The following is a 19,247-nucleotide window of genomic DNA, read 5'->3' on the forward strand; positions in this document are numbered from 1 at the left end:
GACTACCATAGTAGGTACAAAAAAATACTATGGTAGTCAATGGTTGCTCTCTCTGCTTTGTTACAAACATTCTTTAAAATATCTTCTTTTGTGTTCAGCAGAACAAAGAAACTTATACAGGTTTGGAACAACTTGAGGGTGAGTAAAGGATGACAGAATTTTCATTTTTGGGTGAACTATCCCTTTAAGATAAAGACACACATAAACAGCCTTTCTTTCACAATTAAATGACAAAACTACAGTGGTGGTGGCGGTGGTGCAGGGATGACATAATTTTATAGGCCAAAACCTGGAAACGAGTTCACATTTTAGCACATTTCACAAACATTGCGTGGAAATTATGTAATATAGGCCTATACAATACTTATAGTAAGCTAAAACATTAAAAGAATGCATACTTTACAGAAGTTTCATCCCTAATGTGACGTATATCTGAGTGAAACTGCTTCTTGAACAACAAAAAATGCAGGACAGGACTTGATTTTTGTCCATCGGAATTGATTGGGTGGTTGTGGTTTGCTATTGGTTGATCTGATGTGAGTGACAGATTGCCCCGCCCTCGAGCCAGTAAACACATCATCAGAGAAGAGATGTTGCTGCAAGAGGGAGGGGAAGTTATTTTGATTAAAGATTTCGAGGACACATAGATTTAAAATAATGATGTGCATGGATAAATCATTAAAATCTGCAATATTTCTTAATAAATAAATAAGAATTATCAATTTTGATTTCATGGTGACTTGAATAGGCTACTGAAGGGGAAAACTGAAGCCCAAAAAATCTTGCACTCTGGTTTTGATGTAAACATTAGCTTCTGTTTTTGACGAGATCATGCTGTTGGTTGACAGTCCCTGAACCTCCTATTGTTCTAGCCTTGAGCTCTGACCGTGGTGCTGAAGGCTTTACACGCGCGCGCTTTACAACTGCTGTCATTCCTACATCACGCGCCATTAACTAATGTATACATTATATTGAAACGTACTGTTAGACGAGGATTTATAAAACAGTCCGGGCTATCTAAATGGATGTGCAGTGTTTGTATCCCTTGTAAAAAAAAAAAAAAAAACTAAAAAAAAACATCCATTTTATGTTGACGTTTGACGGTCAGGTCGTTATTGTCAAATCAGTTTTTTGGGGTTATTTTGCCCAGCTGAGCAATAGAGAGCAAAAATATGGTTCTAGAAATAAAAATGCAATAATACACTCTAAAAAATGCTGGGTTAAAAACAACCCAAGTGGGGTTGAAAATGGACAAACCCAGAAATTGGGTTGTTTTAAAGGGATAGTTCACCCAAAAATGAAAATGCTGTCATCTACTCACCCTCAAGTTGTTCCAAACCTGTATGAGTTTGTTTGTTCTGCTGAACACAAAAGAAGCTATTTTGAAGAATGTTTGTAATCAAGCAGATAGATAGAGCAACCATTGACTACCATAGGGAACAAAATACTATGGTAGTCAATGGTTGCTCTATCTGCTTGGTTACAAACATTCTTCAAAATATCTTCTTTTGTGTTCAGCAGAACAAAGAAACTCATACAGGTTTGGAACAACTTAAGGGTGAGTAAATGATGACATAATTTAAATATTTGGGTGAACTATCCCTTTAAGCAAACATTTAACCCAACCGCTGGGTTAAAACGACCCATTCACTGGGTTAAAACAACCCAATTGCTGGGTTAGTCCATTTTCAACTCAACTCGGGTTGTTTTTAACCCAGCATTTTTTAGAGTGTAATAATAATAAAAACACAAAGAAAAGAAATATAAAAACAGCAAATAAATATTTCGAGACAGACCTAAAAATACTAGAGTATTTACTATAGTAAACTGTTGTATACTGTATATATTATAGTATGTACAACACTTTGCTACAGCATACTGTAATGTTAACTGTAATGAACTGATAAACTGTAATAAATACTGTAGTATACTTTAGTTTTTACTACAGTAAACTGTAGTGTATTGTAATATAATATACCCTATAGTTGTAGAAAACTTAGTGCAGGTAAATTGATTTGTAAATTAATAGGTAAAGTAATTTGTTTATATTACTATAGTTGTTATATTACCACAAGAACTATAGAATTACCACAACAAATTAATTCAAGTACTTTATGGTTCAAAAACACTATAGTATTTCATATAAATTACTGTAGCATTTTTTCATGTGGAAGTCGACTTATTTTTTAACATCGAAATGGATTGGTCTGCGGTAATTGTTTACTGCATTGCAAATGACAATAAAATTAGCAAGATTTCTTCAGCAAGAATTTATATATTAAATATGTATATTAAAAAAATTGATGGCCACGTTTATTTTTTTAATCAAATATTATAAATCCCCAAAACAATTGCTGTTCAAATGAACATTATAAAATGTTAAATTCTTTGTGAATGTTAATTGATGTTCTTACAATGGAGTGGTATTGTAATTATTTTCAAGTAGGCCTATATAAATATTATATTGAGTAACAATTTGGCCTGTCGATCAAATAATATTTAATCAAATGAATTAAATGCTGCATAATGTAATTCATTGCATATCAATATTTGTAGAGAAAAAAAACATTTTATTATTGTTACTCAAGTATATATATTTTTTGCTATACTTGGACTCTGAGCCCTGTGACCCAAATGTGCCTGGTGGGATGAGATAGGTTTCAGAGTGATTTACTGTGAAAAGGTCACCATCTGCCTCTAGTGCCCCGAGATCCAGATCCAGATCCCCAACCCCTCCTCTTCCCTTCTGAGGTCACACATGCTGTATGGGCACAAAGCCTACATTATCCCAGACAAGACTGTGATTTAGATGGTCTTGAGAAAGATCTACCTTGATAATACTTGATAATTACTACTGAGTTGTTGTTGCTCACACATACGAGCAGAGAGCGGTATCACTACACTGCACCCTGCTGGTGAGACTGAATCAATGCTGTCGAGTATAAAGGCTCTTTATTGGCATCTACACCGATCAGGCATAACATTGTGAAGTGAATAACACTGATTATCTCTTCATCACGGCACCTGTTAGTGAGTGGGATATATTAGGCAGCAAGTGAACATTTTGTCCTCAAAGTTGATGTGTTAGAATCAAGAAAAATGGGCAAGCGTAAGGATTTGAGCGAGTTTGACAAGGGCCAAATTGTGATGGCTAGACGACTGGGTCAGAGCATCTGCAGCTCTCAGAGGTGGACAAAGTACACAACTCCATTACTTGAGTGAAAGTAAAAGTACTACTAGTCAAATATTACTCTGTTACAAGTGAAAGTTGTTAAAAACTATTTTGACTTAAGTAAAAGTACAGAAGTACTTGCTTTTAAAAGTGCTTAAGTATCAAAAGTAAATTTCCTTTTTATGTCAATGCATTATTTTATTATTATTGCATTGTTTTATAAATGTACGATATGCCATGGTGGTTTAAGCCAGTCAGTGATGCTCCATCTGACATGCTAGCATACGACCACCTTGAACTAATTTAAATACTTAAAAGTTTGACAGCTTTTTACAAAGCTGCTGTCACTTTAAGGCAGAATGCACAAATCCTACACACTGATACACATCCGATATTCCCCCAACTGTTTACGTTCACTTAAGACATAATCAACTTTGTTTACGTGAATACTTCCCAAAATGAAAATTTTGACATTTTGTGTGTATTGGTCTGTTTAAGTGTGAAAAAAACACAAAAGAAAGCTCTATTCAGTACTCGTGCTCTGGCATCTGAGAGGCACAAAAAAACTGACTGAACTGAGCTCTTTCATCATCCATATGTCTATGCTTCTCTTTCTCCCAGACATTTACATTTAGCAAAAAAGATCATCCACTGACTTGCAAAGCTGCTACAGAAACGACTTTTGACTTCGAGGACCTTGATAGAAATGTAGTGGAGTAAAAAGTACGATATTTGTCTTTCAAATGTAGTGAAGTTAAAGTAAAAGTTTCCCTAAAAAATAATACTTCAGTAAAGTACAGATACTCAAAAAGTGTACTTAAGTACAGTACTCAAGTAAATGTACTTCGTTACTGTCCACCTCTGGCAGCTCTTGTGGGATGTTCCCGGTCTGCAATGGTCAGAATCTATCAAAAGTGGTCCAAGGAAAAAACAGTGGTGAACCAGCGACAGGGTCATGGGCGGCCAAGGCTGGAACGTGTGGTCCGATCAAACAGACGAGATACAGTAACTCAAATTGCTCAAGAAATTAAAGGTAGGGTAGGTAAGAATGATCTAAAACACTTTTGTCCAAATTTATTTAAACTTTCTTTATATGTCAATACATAATTAAAATGTAAGTACTCTGAAAAAGAGAGTATAAAAATCGAGTGACTCTAGACTTTTTAATCTGCAATAAACACCGCTCATTATTTTCGTCCGGGACGAAACAAGTGATTGGCTTGGGCGCCTGTCACTCTCTCGTTACCATGGCTACCACCGCTTTTGCTCCAGGATCTGCCCACATGCGCACCAGTGTTGCCAAGTCGGGCTACTTCCACACTGTTGCCGCGGCTGTTTTTCATGTCCGCGGGTTGAAGCGACCCCAATTATGTGATATTTTGCCCCGGGATTTGTGAATTTTAGCAGGCAGCCCTACCAAAAAGACACATATTTTGCCCCCCAAATGCGATTTTTACTGGAGAAACACGATTGGGCTTGTTTTGGGCTAGTTTTGAGTAGCAATTGGGCGGATGTTGTTGTGAAAACCTGGCAACCCTGCCGCACCCGTTTGATTTGAGGAGTTCACGAGGCTGTATTTCTGCTGGACAGGTAATCTTTCATTTTGATTATACATTTTTTTGGTTTATGTTTTCATGAAGCATGTATCACTAGCACACGTAGCTGCCTAATATAGCTAACATAACATTACTTAGCATAAAGTTACAATGTTATACACTTAGCGAGCCATTAGTAGAGATGATAAATACTCAATATGCTTAGCTCAAGTTGATCGCTGTCGTGTTGAATTTCGCAAAATGTAACTTTAGATAACAAAATGCATGTGTAAAAGCTAGTACACCGCATCCAGGAACTTTTTTCAGAACTAAGTTAGCTTTAGCTACTACCCTCTGTCTAAACTCTTCTACCATGTTCACCGGGAACTTTACCTGCACGTTTATTTCGGCCCTTGGTTTGTTTTTATATTCTCTACCAATGTTTACTGATGTTTTTATCTTGTATCTGTGTGTGTCGTAGACACTGTGTTGTGTGTGTATTTTAAACTTTACCAGTATCGTTATTCTAGCTTGATAGTGAGTACTAAAAGACATTTTATTTGTTTATATTCATAATGATAAAGTTAGATTTTTTATTACATGTGATTCTGACATGATGTCACTACATGCACTTCTTCTCCGCTCGCCTCAGGTAAATAATGCGTCTTTCAGCTGAGCTGATCGCGGTCGGCGTGGCGCGTTCATGTGTTTTGGGGGCGTGGCTTTGGAAAGAGCCCAGAAGGGAGAAGGTGGAGTGAATGGAAATAATGAGCTGTCTTTAAAACAGTCGTGAGAGGTCTACAGACACTCAATTTACATTTTAATTATGTATTGATTTATAAAGAAAGTTTAAACAAATTTGGAAAAAAAGTTTTTTAACCAAATCTTACCTACCCTACCTTTAATGCTGGTTCTGATAGAAAGGTGTCAGAATACAGCGTATGGGGCTGCATAGCCGCAGACCAGTCAGGGTTCCCATGCTGACCCCAGTCCACCGCCGAAAGCCCCAACAGTGCATGTGAGCATCAGAACTGGACCACAGAGCAATGAAAGAAGGTGGCCTGGTCTGATGAATCATGTTTTCTTTTACATCACGTGGATGGCCGGGTGCGTGTGCGCCGCTTACCTGGGGAACACATGGCACCAGATGCACTATGGGAAGAAGGCAAGCCGGCGGAGGCAGTGATGCTTTGGGCAATGTTCTGCTGGGAAACCTTGGGTCCTGCCATCCATGTGGATGTTACTTTGATATGTAGCCTACCACCTACATAAGTATTGTTGCAGACATGTACACCCTTTCATGGAAACTGTATTCCCTGGTGGCTGAGACTCTTTCAGCAGATAATGCGCCCTGCCACAAAACAAAAATGGTTCAGGAATGGTTTTAGGAGCAAAACAATGAGTTTGAGGTGTTGACTTGGCCTCCAAATTCCCCAGATCTCAATCCAATCGAGCATCTGTGGGATGTGCTGAACAAACAAGTCCGATCCATGGAGGCCCCATCTCACAACTTACAGGACTTAAAGGATCTGCGGCTAACATCTTGGTGCCAGATACCACAGCACACCTTCAGGGCTCTAGAGGAGTCCATGCCTCGACGGGTCAGGGCTGTTTTGGCAGCAAAAGGGGGTCCAACACAATATTAGGAAGGTCAAAATGTTATGCTTGATCGGTGTATGTTTCCATGAAGTACCTTTAACATGTTTCCATCGCACAAAAGGTTCCTTATATATTTGTTATTCCATTATTTTTTTTAAATGTTCCTCACACTACACTCTAAATAAAGGTTCCAAAGGGGGCTTTTCACAGTCATTCCATTGAAGAACCAATTTTTGGTTCCGAAAGAACCTTTCCGTGAACAGATGACGTGAATATAGAAATACACTTGAAAAGATTTTGTCTAATGGGCTCTATAAGTAATAATAACTTTCAATAACATTGATTACATTATATATATATTAGTATTAGTATTAGGTACTTTACAGTTTTATTCATATTTTTTTCCACATACAAGTGAGCACAAAATGTATTTCCCTCAGGAGTAGCTTCACTTTTTGTGCAACCTTAATGTAATTAACATTTTTAAATTTGCATGTATTTATATTAAGATAATTAAATGAGAGCAGTAAAACAGTTGTACGGTTTTAGGTTTGTTTATTATGAATAATAATTGTGGTAAAATCTGCACACACTGTTCCATATCAAAGCAACATAAATGTATAACAATGACAAGTTGATCTTGAATTTCCAAAGACAGTAAGTGATCCTTTTAAGAAAAAAATAAAATAAATTATATGTATTTTATAGATAAATAGCTTCCTGTTTCATATATAAAAGCATCTTCTTATTCATCTAAAGTCTCTGCTACCAGTCTAAATGTATGTGATAATATACATACAAAATATGTACATAAACTCTCAGAAAGACAGACAGACAGACACACACACACACACGCGTACGCATGCACACACACGTTGGGTTTCCATGTATTATGGGGACATTCCATAGACATAGTGATTTTTATACTGTACAAACTGTATATTCTCTCCACTAACACTACCCCTACCCCTAAACCTACCCGGCCATCACACAAAACTTTCCATTTTACATTTGAAAAAAACATCACTTAGTATGATTTATAAGATGTTTTCATCATGGGGACCAAAGAATGTCACACACAGACACATACACACACACGCACGCACGCACGCACGCACGCACGCACGCACGCACGCACGCACGCACGCACGCACGCACGCACGCACACACACACACACACACACACACACACACACACACACACACACACACACACACACACACACACACTCTGAGAACTGAGTCAAGAGGTTATGGTAGACTAGTAGTTATAGCTGTGGGCTGGTAACAGAAAGTTCACGTTTGATCTGTGACACTAGAAACCCTTGAGTATTTTAACCGGAGGGCAATGGTCTTGCATTGTACATCGCTTTGGCTAAATGACTATACTATTTGCATATTTAATACTAATGCATTATGAATAATCCGCACAAACAATGCTGTCCTAAATGAATTCCGCCTGTGCACATATCCTTAGCAATCATTTATCAGAGGCCTGCAAAATTAAATGCACAACAAAAATGCTTTGTGCTTTCTGCTAATGATATTAAAACTGGCAGTGCTTCTAAAACGTTGATTCTGTGATGGCCATATTCGGTTAATTTATATTGTGGGCAACCAATAAAAACAGCCAGACATAAACACACAAACAAAAACATGTCACACAAAATAAATCACTAAAACATGGAACTGATATACATTCAGACAAAAGCGACCTAAAGAATGAGGATTAAATCAAATACTGCTCATCTTCTATTTATATCTCAGAAATGATGTGTGTGGACTAGATTCGATTTCTGTTCACACTGCACTCAATTCTGTACTGCTATCTTACAATTTAAGGGACTGAGACAAAACTATGTCTGTGTAAAAATCTATTACTGTTTTATGTCATTTTTTAGGCAATGATCTATGGGATTAAATTCCCGCCAAATGTACTGCGGTCACGGATCAAAAAACAATAAGTGTGATTTCAAAAATTAAAAACACGTGTAAAAATATATTGCACAAAATGAAAAAAAAATAATGCCAATATTATTATTATTATAAATGTGAATTTTTTTTTAAAGCACATTAAAAAAAAAAAGAGCATTGATCAAAGCTTCAAACACATAATCACAACTGCGCAGTTCAGTTACAAAGTTTAACTTCTTGAACTGAATATAAGATTTTTTTTCTTAAATGTCCACATAAACAAAAAATAGTTAATTGCTATAGCAACAGTAGACCAACGTTAATATACCCCCTCGTTCGCACAGGGGGGATTTAAAGTTCGAAATCATGTTTTTTTATTATCTGTGACCGCAGTACATTTGGCAGGAATTGAATCCCATAATAGTCATGTGATCATGTGCATTTACATGAAAACAAACGAATGCATTCTTTCTCTCCTTTTCACCTTCATATGCAACTTAATGAGAAGTGAAGGACGCACGTTATGCGTGTAACTGTGTGTTTTGTCATAGTTTGGTCACACAACTCCTCAGAAACGGGCTAAATGAGATGGAATACTAATTCTAATCATGTTGATTCTGATTCCAGATATGCTGATTGACTTGCAATTAAAAGAAACAGCTATGAAACACTTCATGTGTGACAAAAGCAAAAGGGCAACTTCTAGAATTGCTCTCACTTAACAATATCTTCATATATATGTCCATACTGTGGACTTGCGACATCAGTGCATTTGTTTAAAGATCATTTAAGGAATGGTTAAGTATTTGACAGTATAGTGTACTAAACAGTCCTAGCACTGCAGCTGACTCTTCATCAATAGGGAAAGAGCTCCTGTCAATCATTTGAGCCCATATGCGGAAACATTTGATAACTTTCACTGATTTCAGCTCAGTTCCAGGTGGATTTCCATTTGAACGCGACTGGCCTCTGATTGGCTGTCTCCGGAGATGCGATCGCTGATTGGCTGAGTTTTGGCTCTGGTTGGGGCTATTGTCTTTTGGCCCGCTGGGCACTTTGGGTACAGGACGCACAGCAGGCGGTCTTGTAATAGGAGTAGACGCAGAGTCGAGCCTGGACCACCATTACACAGTTATGTCGTCTGTCTTTACAGTTCTCATCTACAAAGACAGATAAGAAGAGAGAGAGGGGTTATAGTCTAAATCAGGGCTTTTCAATCTTTTAGATGCCATGGACCGCTAAACATGATCCTAACCCCCATCCTAATTAAAGGCAGCTATAGTATATTTTCATGCATAAAGATATGTTTCAAATATTTTGTTTCTATTGCATTACATCGTTGTGTCCGTTCTACTCACTGTACTGTACTGTTGTATGTAAGTTAGATGTATTTAATTCATTTATTTATATCGAATTATTTTAATCAAAAGTATGCATTTATTTAGTTCATCTTTATTTTCTTTTTTTACACTACATTTTTATTAAAATCAAGTTTTATTTATTTATGTAGTGTTTTGAAAATTTATTATTTTAATCAAATGTATTCATTTATTATTTATTTTTAAAACCAAATTGTATTTATTTATTTTAATTAAAGTGTGTTTATTTATTTATTTCTAAACAAATTTGTATTTATTTATTTTAATACATGTATTTTATCTAATGTATTATTTATTTATTTGTTTTTATTTTAATCAAATGTATTTATATATTTAGCTATTTCTTTTAATTTTTACACTACATTTTCATTTAAATCAAGTTTTATTAAATGTATTATTTTAATCAAATCTTATTCATTTTAATTGTTTTTATTTATTTATTTTAATCAAATGTTTTTATTTATGTAGTCATTTATTTTTTATTTAAATCAAATGTTATTTATTTATTTTAATTATTATTTTCTTTGAATCATATGTATGAATGTATTATATATTTTTAAAATCAAATTGTATTTATTTATTTTAATCAAATGTTTTTATTTATGTAGTTATTTATTTTTTATTAAATGTATTATTTTAATCAAATGTTATTCATTTTAATTGTTTTTATTTATTTATCTTGCTCAAATGTTTTTATTTATGTTTTATTTAAATCAAATGTTATTTATTTATATTAATTATTATTTTATTTTAATCATATGTATGAATGTATTATATATTTTTAAAATCAAATTGTATTTATTTATTTTAATCAAATGTTTTTATTTATGTAGTTATTTATTTTAATCCATTTATTTTTATCTAATGGATTGATTTAATATGAATTAATTAATTAATTTAAATTACATTTTATTAACAATTTTAATGTTATTTTAATAACATTTATTTATTTAGTTTAATCTTATTATTATTATTTTTAATTTAAATGTTACATAACTTTTCCACAGACCCCCTATCATTCCCCTGTGGCCTCTGGGGGGTCCTGGACCCCAGTTTGAAAATCCTGCAAAAACACACTCACACACACACACACCTTCAAAGGGACTGCAGGGTATGGTGTTACAGGACTGCTCATGCGCAGGTTTAGCGTCGAGATCGCAGACTGCGCTGTACTGTTTGTCTGCTGTGAGACACCGGACCTCCCGCGTCTGCACCCCTTCACCGCAGGAGCGAGAGCACTATACCGGAAGAGAGGGGAACTGAATAACAGCGGAAGAAGGGAAGATCCTGAAGGACAGATTGATTGACAGATGATGTCATCCTCACCGTGCTCCATTCGGTGGTGAACCACTGCGGTTTGCAGGGCTGCAGTTCGCACGGCTGCACTGGGGACGGTTTGTCCAGGTGGGAGCACTCACTGGAGCCGCTCACTGTGAAGTCACTTCCTGTCTTCCTCACGCAGATCACGTCCCTGCGCTGGGTGCCGTTCCCACACGCTACGTTACACTGTGGAGAGTGGACAGAGTCAACACAGCCAGTAGTTCACTGTTCTGTTCAGTTCTGTTCATCTTTATTCTATGCAGCTTTATTCTGCTCTATTCAATGTGATTCTATTTTATATTGTTCTATTCTACATTGTTCTGTTCTTTTCATCTTTATTCTATGCAACTTTATTCTATTCTACATGGTTCTATTATAGTATATTTTTTGTTCTATTTTATTTTATGACATTTCTTTGATGTCATTCTTTAGAATGTTCTAATTTGATTATTTTAATTGACCTGTATTTTGTTCTACGTTGTTGCACATTTACCTTTGTTCTTTTTCATCTTTATTCTATGCAATTTTATTTTTGTTCTATTCAATGATATTCTATTCTATTCCATTTGATTTTGTTCTATTTAATTGTATTCAGTTACTTTGATGCTATTCTATTCTACATTATTCTATTCTTTTTTAGAATTATTTGAACTTTTCTTATTGGCTAGTTCTGTTTAGTACTATTCTGTTATTCCATTCTGCATTGTTTTACATTTAACTTTGTTCTATTTCTATTCATCTTTATTCTATGCAACTCTAATCAACGATATTCTATTCTGTGTTATTCTGTTATATCTAATTTAGTTATATTTCCTTTTATTAGGTTTTCTTTAATGTTCTTATGTTCTACATAATTCTATTCAATTTTTTTACAATGATCTAATTGAATTATTTGAACTATTTGAAATAGAAGAATAGCAAATTCTATTCTATTCATCTTTATTCTATGCAACTTTATTCTGCTCTAATCAACAATATTATATTCTGAATTCTATTGTTTTAACAATTTGTTATTCTATTTTACATTATTTAATTTTGTTTAATATAATTGTATTCAATTCTGTACCGTTAAATTCAGTTTTAAATGTTGAATTATTTTAACTTTATTCTAATTCACATCTAATTGTTCTGTTCTGTACTATTCTGTTATTCCATTCTACATCTTTTTTCTATGCAACTTTATTCTGTTCTATTCAGTGTTATTCTATTCTACACTGTTCTATTATATTTTGTTCCATTTCATTTTACTCAATTCTGTTTGGTTTTCTTTGATGCTATTCTACATTCTATTCTTCCATTTTATTCTATTCTATTCCACTTAATTCATTGACATGTTCTTCAATTCTATATTCTATAATACAATTCTATCCTATTCTTACATAGACCTTTTATTTATGGATGTTTGTTGTCCTCACCTGTCCCCAGGGTCCAGTGTACCACAGGTGGGTGGATGTACAGGGACCCCCGTTACAGCCCTTCATATCAGCCGGTTTCTCTCCCACACATTCCACTCCGCCACCTCCTTCTCTCCTGCCTCCACCGGTCAAACACACCACCTCTCTCCGCTGGACACCCGGGCCGCACGTCGCAGAACACTGAGAGAGAAACAATGACCCACATTTAAAACATTTGATGAAATATCTCTACATGAATCTCACTGCTCAATACTCACAGTGTTTGTCCAGTCTGTGAAGTACCAATTAGTGACACAAGGACCCATGTGACAGTCCTCGGTGCGCTGTGGGCTGACCCTGTCATTGCACTCCCTGTCATTCACAGTGTTACCATGGTCACTGACACAGCGTACACTCCGGGTTCTCTTTCCCATTCCACAATCCACTGAACACTGTGGGGAAAAGATGCATTAACACACACACAGACAGACGGCTCAAACACATCTGTGTCTCTGGAGATAACCACATACACTTAGAGCAAAACAACTGATTTTCCACATCAGCTAGTCAGTTGGTTGCCTGAACAACTACTGTAGCCAGAACATGTTTCGTTAACACAACACAAGACACATTTTTGCATAGAAAACAGCTAGGCAGAAAGCAAAATGGAACAATACAGGGGTCTCAATTCACAAGGCTATTATCAAGCATCTTAAAAATGCAATGCTTGTGGTGGGACAAGAAACAACGCAAGATGCAGCGCCCAAAAACATCTACCTGCATGTGTGCAGCCTCACTGGAGGCTTAAAGGTGCACTGTGTCAATTTTAGCGGCATCTAGTGGTGAGTTTGCGAATTGCAACCGCCCACCGCTTACCCCTCCTTTTCGAAGCACATAGAGAATCTACGGTGGCCGACACAGGACAAAGATGTCGTCATCTGAGACAAAAAGACAGTGACTAGCGCTCTGTAGAGAAGTTTGTCCGTTTAGGGCTACTGTAGAAACATGGCGGCGCAAAATGGAGATGTCTAAGGTGATCCCAAGCGGCAACCTCCCGCAGTTTCTCTTGAAGCCAATACGGAAGTGACTTAAACTGCAGTTCATCGACTGGCCGCTAGAGACAGGCTCCAGAAGGGAGCAGAATCTCATTGAGCCCCATGTTAAAATGCCCAACTTTACAGCAGAAAAAAACACGTTTACAGTCTGGTACAAATTGTGGTTTTGGTCTATACGGCTAATTTTGCCCTTCATGACAACTGTGAGGGGGGTGAATTTTTTTATAACTCACTTGTTTACATTATATAAAGCCTTAAAGTTCTGCATAATTAAGGGCGTGGCCACTTTGAGTGACAGGTGGATTGCCGTTTGTCTGCCATTTGTCTCTCGAAAATTTTCAGTTGGCCAAATTGAATTTCTGTGAATTGATGCAATTTTATTCACAGAAATTCAATTTGGCCAACTGAAAAATTTAGATGTGATCAGTCACTAGAAAATTTTAAATTGGAGACTTTCAATGCGATATACAGTGTATTTCGATATGAAATATTAATTCAAAATCACCTACATTTATTATAGCTGCATATTTATACTTGAGAACGCTTTGACCCGCTACCACGGCGCATGATGCCTGATGCTGCGTTCACACCAAACGTGAATTGAGCGTCTGACGCGAGTGATTTAAATGTTAAGTCAATGGAAAGGCGCGTTGACGCGCGTGTGGAGGTCTCGCGGTACGGAAGGCGCGTTTCGCGCGGCGCGAAGGACGCGAATCCGCCTCCTTCGCGCGTCCAGTTCGCCCGAATGGCGCGAATTGGACGCGAATTGAGCGTCTTGCGCGATACACGCGTTACACGTGAATGGTGCTTTTGTGCATTCACGTGTTTGAAGCGAATTTCTGACGCCCGAGTTGAAAAATTTGAACTTTGGCGTCAATTCGCGCCGCGTTAACCAATCAGGAGCCTGCTCGCTGCGGTCACGTGGTAAAGTGACGTGATCAGAAACCCTGCATAATTTAAAAAAACAACTATTGTGTCACAAAATGTCGTTTTAAGACTTTTTCAGGTGAGAATGTAGTTGTTTAAAGCTCAAATCTGTGGGTTATTTATAAAGAGAGCCCCTATTTAATATAAAATAATTTTATGTTTTTGGAGTTGTGAGATCCAGGCGATCACCGGGCAATCACCGCTCATAACCCCAGCGAGGGCTGCCTTTCCTCAGCCAGTCCTTCTGCCGTCTGCTGCTGGCTGTGATGTCCTGTAGTGGTGCATCTTGTGTGGATCTAACGGGCGATCTTTGGTGTCATGAATCTATAATTTGTTGTCTGCCAAATCGTTTTGACTGAGGGCAAAGAGAAGTTTCATAACTTTATATTTTAAGGATATTTAAATATACATGCAGTGAAGATAATGTAGGAGTTGCCTGGACCACATTTGTGTGGCTATTAATGCTTAATATATATGTTTAATGAAAATGAAAAGAGGCAGAGTGGTGTTTTATGACATATTTCTTCTGGAGTGCCTTGAACGCGCGTCAATTTCGCTTCCAGCGCTCGATTTCTACTCGCGTCCAACTCGCTGCGGACGCGCAAATGCATTCAAAATGTTCGTGCATGAAACTAGACGCGGTAGACGTGATTTTGACCCTCAATTCGCGTTTGGTGTGAACGCAGCATAAGGGAACGTCTGCCAGTTCCACCATGTGGTTGAAACATATAATTTGTATTACATTGTATTAATTTGTAATTATTATTACCAATTCAAATCAAGCTTTGGAATTTGAACATGTCTGTTTTTAAATGTGAAAATTTGTTAATTTTTTTTTTAATGAATACAAATTATATGTTTCAACCACATGGTAAAATTGGCAGACGCTCCCTTAGGCATCATGCACCGTGGTAGCGGGTCAAAGCATTCTCGAGAATAAATATGCAGCTATATTGCATGTAGATGGTTTTGAATTTATATTTCATGTCGATATACAATGGTTACATACTGTTAAAATAGGTATTGATATCTTTGTGAGATTGCAGAATCTAGATCAGTGGACTAACTTTACCGCGCTCCGAGAGCCCCCTAGTGGTCGGGAGCATTTCCGTTGTGTTGTGGCTTTTTCATTGTGTTGTGGCTTAATTTCGGTGTGTTGTGGCTTGATTTTGTTGAGTTCTGGCTTAATTTCGATGTGTTGTGGCTTGATTTTGTTGAGTTCTGGCTTAATTTAGATGTGTTGTGGCTTGATTTCGTTGTGTTGTGGCTTAATTTCGGTGTATTGTGGCTTGATTTCATTGTGTTGTGGCTTAATTTCGGTGTGTTGTGGCTTGATTTTGTTGAGTTCTGGCTTAATTTCGATGTGTTGTGGCTTGATTTTGTTGAGTTCTGGCTTAATTTCGATGTGTTGTGGCTTGATTTCGTTGTGTTGTGGCTTAATTTCGGTGTATTGTGGCTTGATTTCGTTGTGTTGTGGCTTGATTTCGTTGAGTTGTGGCTTAATTTCGGTGTGTTGTGTTATTTATCATAATAAATACAATAGAAAGTGATAAATTCTAGTAAATGTGGTCAACATGAGTTTAAAAAGCTTGCAGAATGTTTTCCCCTCTTTTCATCAGTCATTGTAGTGGCTGTTTTAGATCATGATGATCAGATTCAACCTTCTCTGTAGTGTTTTACTACATTCTCAATAGAATTCAAATGGGTCGCACATTTTATCATCAGTGTCGCATAGGAACGGCATGCGCAAATCTTAACACTTTTGGAGCGCGCTGGTAAACGCACCTACAATGATTCGCTCGCCACTTAATTAAACATTTGGGCTTCGGTCACAGTCATATTACACAGACAATGGATCCGTTATAAAAGCGAGAAGTAGCGGTACACAAGAAAAAGTGCAGGTACGCTTAAGAGTAAAATGTAGAAGTGAGTACCGGTGAGTACCGCCCCACTTCCAGCACTGATTTGACATATAATTTTTACAAAATAATAAAAAAAAGTGAGCAAGTCAACCTCACACACACGTGTCTTACCGCGCTCCAGTTGGTGCTGACCTCCCAGTGGGAGCAGACGCGCGGGTGGCAGGGCTGTGTGGCATTGGGGCGGGAGAGACCGGAGCAGCGCTGAGGGTGAACCATCGTTGAAAGATTCCCAAAACTCAGCCTGCACTGTATGTGACGCTGCTGCACACCCCAACCGCAGGAAACACTGCACTCCGACCACACGCCCATATCCCAGCTACACACACATAAACAAATTAACTGAGATATACATATTAACCCAAACCAACAATCCATTCATGTATACAATGCCTGCTACAGACTCTGTGCTTTCATCAATCCTATAAGATCATTACATGTACGATATGGGTCTAATAAACTTGAGTACGACATGTATGTAGACTGTATGACGGTGAATGTCATCAGCATGTGTTAGTGGTAAACAAATAGAGCAAGATGAATCGCACTTTGGCAATTGTGGTTTTTATGTGCACTGAAAAAAGAGGAGGAAGCGAAAAATGGAGCTTGAGGTAAGTGGCTTTAAGTTTTAGCGCCATGTTGCGTTGATCAATATGCCATTTCATGTTGCATTTTTATTGGCTAGTCAGTAGACGTAGGTCGTAGCAGCAAACACACTGTGAGATGATCATGATAAATTTCTGACATTGTCAGAAAATGATCGCTGGCTATCTTTGGTCACAAGACCGTCTATGAACCTCTCTCACTGTATGACGTAGGACCACTGTTTTATGGGGTTAAGGGGGTTACCCTGCTTTTATCCATGCTAGGGAGTTCTTGCCCAGAATAGAACCATACCAAATCTAATGCTTTATGGAAAGTAACAGATGCTGTTTCATTAACACAAGACACCCTTTAAAAACAGCAAGACAGAAAGCAATATGGAACAATACAGGGGTCTCAATTCACAAGACTATTTTCAACTTGACACAGCTTCTTAAAAAATGCAATGCTTGTGACAGGACAGGAAACAATGCCAGATGCAGCGCCCAAAAATATCTACCTGCATGTGCTTTATGGAAAGTAACAGATGCTGTTGACAGAGCTTACATTGTATTTACCTGGAATATATAATAGATGGTTCTTGCGAAGACTTTTTAGTTAACTTTACTTAAAGCTGCAGTCCGTAACTTTTTGCGCTCTAGCGGTTAATAAACAGAACTGCATGCGTTTTGCGGTCGAACATTGCAGCCCGAGCTACTTCTCTCTGTTTATGTCTATGGTGAGTCACTCAGGGACTGTGCTCCTCCTCCGCTTTGAAATAGTCCCAATATAAACACTTATTATAAGCGTACCATAATGATTCAGGTTAAGACAAAAACACGGATTCCTGTTGTACATTCTCGTTATATAATTTTTGTAAAATTTGTCAAACTTACTTACATTTTTTTTGTAATCTGTACTGTTTGCAAGCTATGACTTCATTACTCAAAAAACTAGAGTAAACGTTACTTGACTGGTCATACATGTATATATATATATATAGTATTTGTGAATTAATTAATTAATGATATATAACACCTATTTCATGTCAGATAATTATCTTTTAACACAGGGGTTTTCAATCTTTTAGATGCCACGGACCCCCAAATATGATCATCCCTGTGTGAGGGACCCCCATCCTAAAATTTAAAAGGCATCTTTCTTTTATCAACACTACATTTTTACACAAAAAATGATAATAATCTAATGATCTAAAATTAGTTTAATTTACATTATTATATATTTTGTTCTGCATGTAGTAATGTATTATTATATATATATATATATATATATATATATATATATATATATATATATATATATATATATATATATATATATATATATATATATATATATATATATATAATTTATATTATTTTTTTTAATTCTTTATTAGATTTTGATGATTAATAACTAACTAATATTTTATTTATTTAGATCTAATTTATACTCATTTATTTTAATCTAATTATTATTATACATTTTTTTGTGCACAGTTTTTTAGACTTTTCCACGGACTCCCTGTCACTCTTTTGCAGCCCCCTGGAGGTCCCCGGACCAGGGTTTGAAAACCCTTGTTTAATCATTTTATCACTAACACTTATGGCTTATTAACTTATTAAATTATAATTGGGTTGATATAATCCCTCTATATTCCCTCTATATTTGTGACAATATCTTGCAATTGACCATGCTTGAGTCACACTCAGACTTCAACATTCAGCATGCAAAACACAACAATGGTGACAATTTTTTTTTTTTTTAATTAATAAGACCATTACCACTTTATTTGCTGTTGTTATTGGGGTTATACTGACAGCAAATAAAATGGTAAAATAAAGCAAAAAGTAATAAAACAAAGCAATTAATTTATTCCTGTCGCAATGCACTTTCTCAGATCACAGATATAATTAACAAAACTTAAATGGGTTAAGTAAGAACAAATTGGTGCAGCTTACTTAATTGAATTAAGGCAACGAGTTTGCACAATTTAAATAAACTGAACTTTTTTTTTTTACGGTGTACTTATTAAACTTGTCAAATGTTTTTGAAAGAAGTCTCTTCTGCTCACCCAAGGCTACATTTATTTGAATAAAAATACAATAAATACAGCAATACTGTGAAATATTATTACAATTTAAAAAAGATGTTTTCAATTTGAATATATTCTAAAATGTAATTTATTCCTGTGATCATTACTCCAGGCGTGTCACATGATCCTTTAGAAATCATTCTGATTTGATGCTCAAGACACATTTTTGATTATTATCAATGAAAACAGTTGTGCTGCTTCATATTTTATTTATTTAAAAGTATAAATATTTTGTAACAGTATAAATGTCTTTACCATCACTTTGATCAATCTAATGCATCCTTGCTCAATAAAAATATTAATTTCTTAAAACAATCTAATTGAACCCAAATGTTTTTGTATGTATTGTATGTACA

The 19,247-nt window shown here is 36.2% G+C and overlaps 1 protein-coding gene across 2 annotated transcripts in view; it reads right to left on the reverse strand.

The window, feature by feature from the left end:
• Nucleotides 1–6,844: 6,844 nt before the first annotated feature.
• adamtsl4 (ADAMTS-like 4) overlaps nt 6,845–19,247 on the reverse strand; it is a 106,427-nt gene continuing 94,024 nt past the window's right edge. For both annotated transcript variants that reach the window (XM_079836998.1, XM_079836997.1), the window contains exons 12-17: nt 16,329–16,533; nt 12,592–12,765; nt 12,335–12,514; nt 10,926–11,105; nt 10,693–10,837; nt 6,845–9,380 (exon numbers count right to left, since the gene is read on the reverse strand). In XM_079836998.1, coding sequence (XP_079693124.1) covers nt 9,250–9,380; nt 10,693–10,837; nt 10,926–11,105; nt 12,335–12,514; nt 12,592–12,765; nt 16,329–16,533 — 1,015 coding nt within the window. In that variant the 3' untranslated portion in view covers nt 6,845–9,249. The remainder of the gene's footprint in view (nt 9,381–10,692; nt 10,838–10,925; nt 11,106–12,334; nt 12,515–12,591; nt 12,766–16,328; nt 16,534–19,247) is intronic.

Source organism: Gobio gobio (genome assembly GCF_949357685.1).
Source record: "Gobio gobio genome assembly, chromosome: 15".
Classification (NCBI taxonomy): domain Eukaryota; kingdom Metazoa; phylum Chordata; class Actinopteri; order Cypriniformes; family Gobionidae; genus Gobio; species Gobio gobio.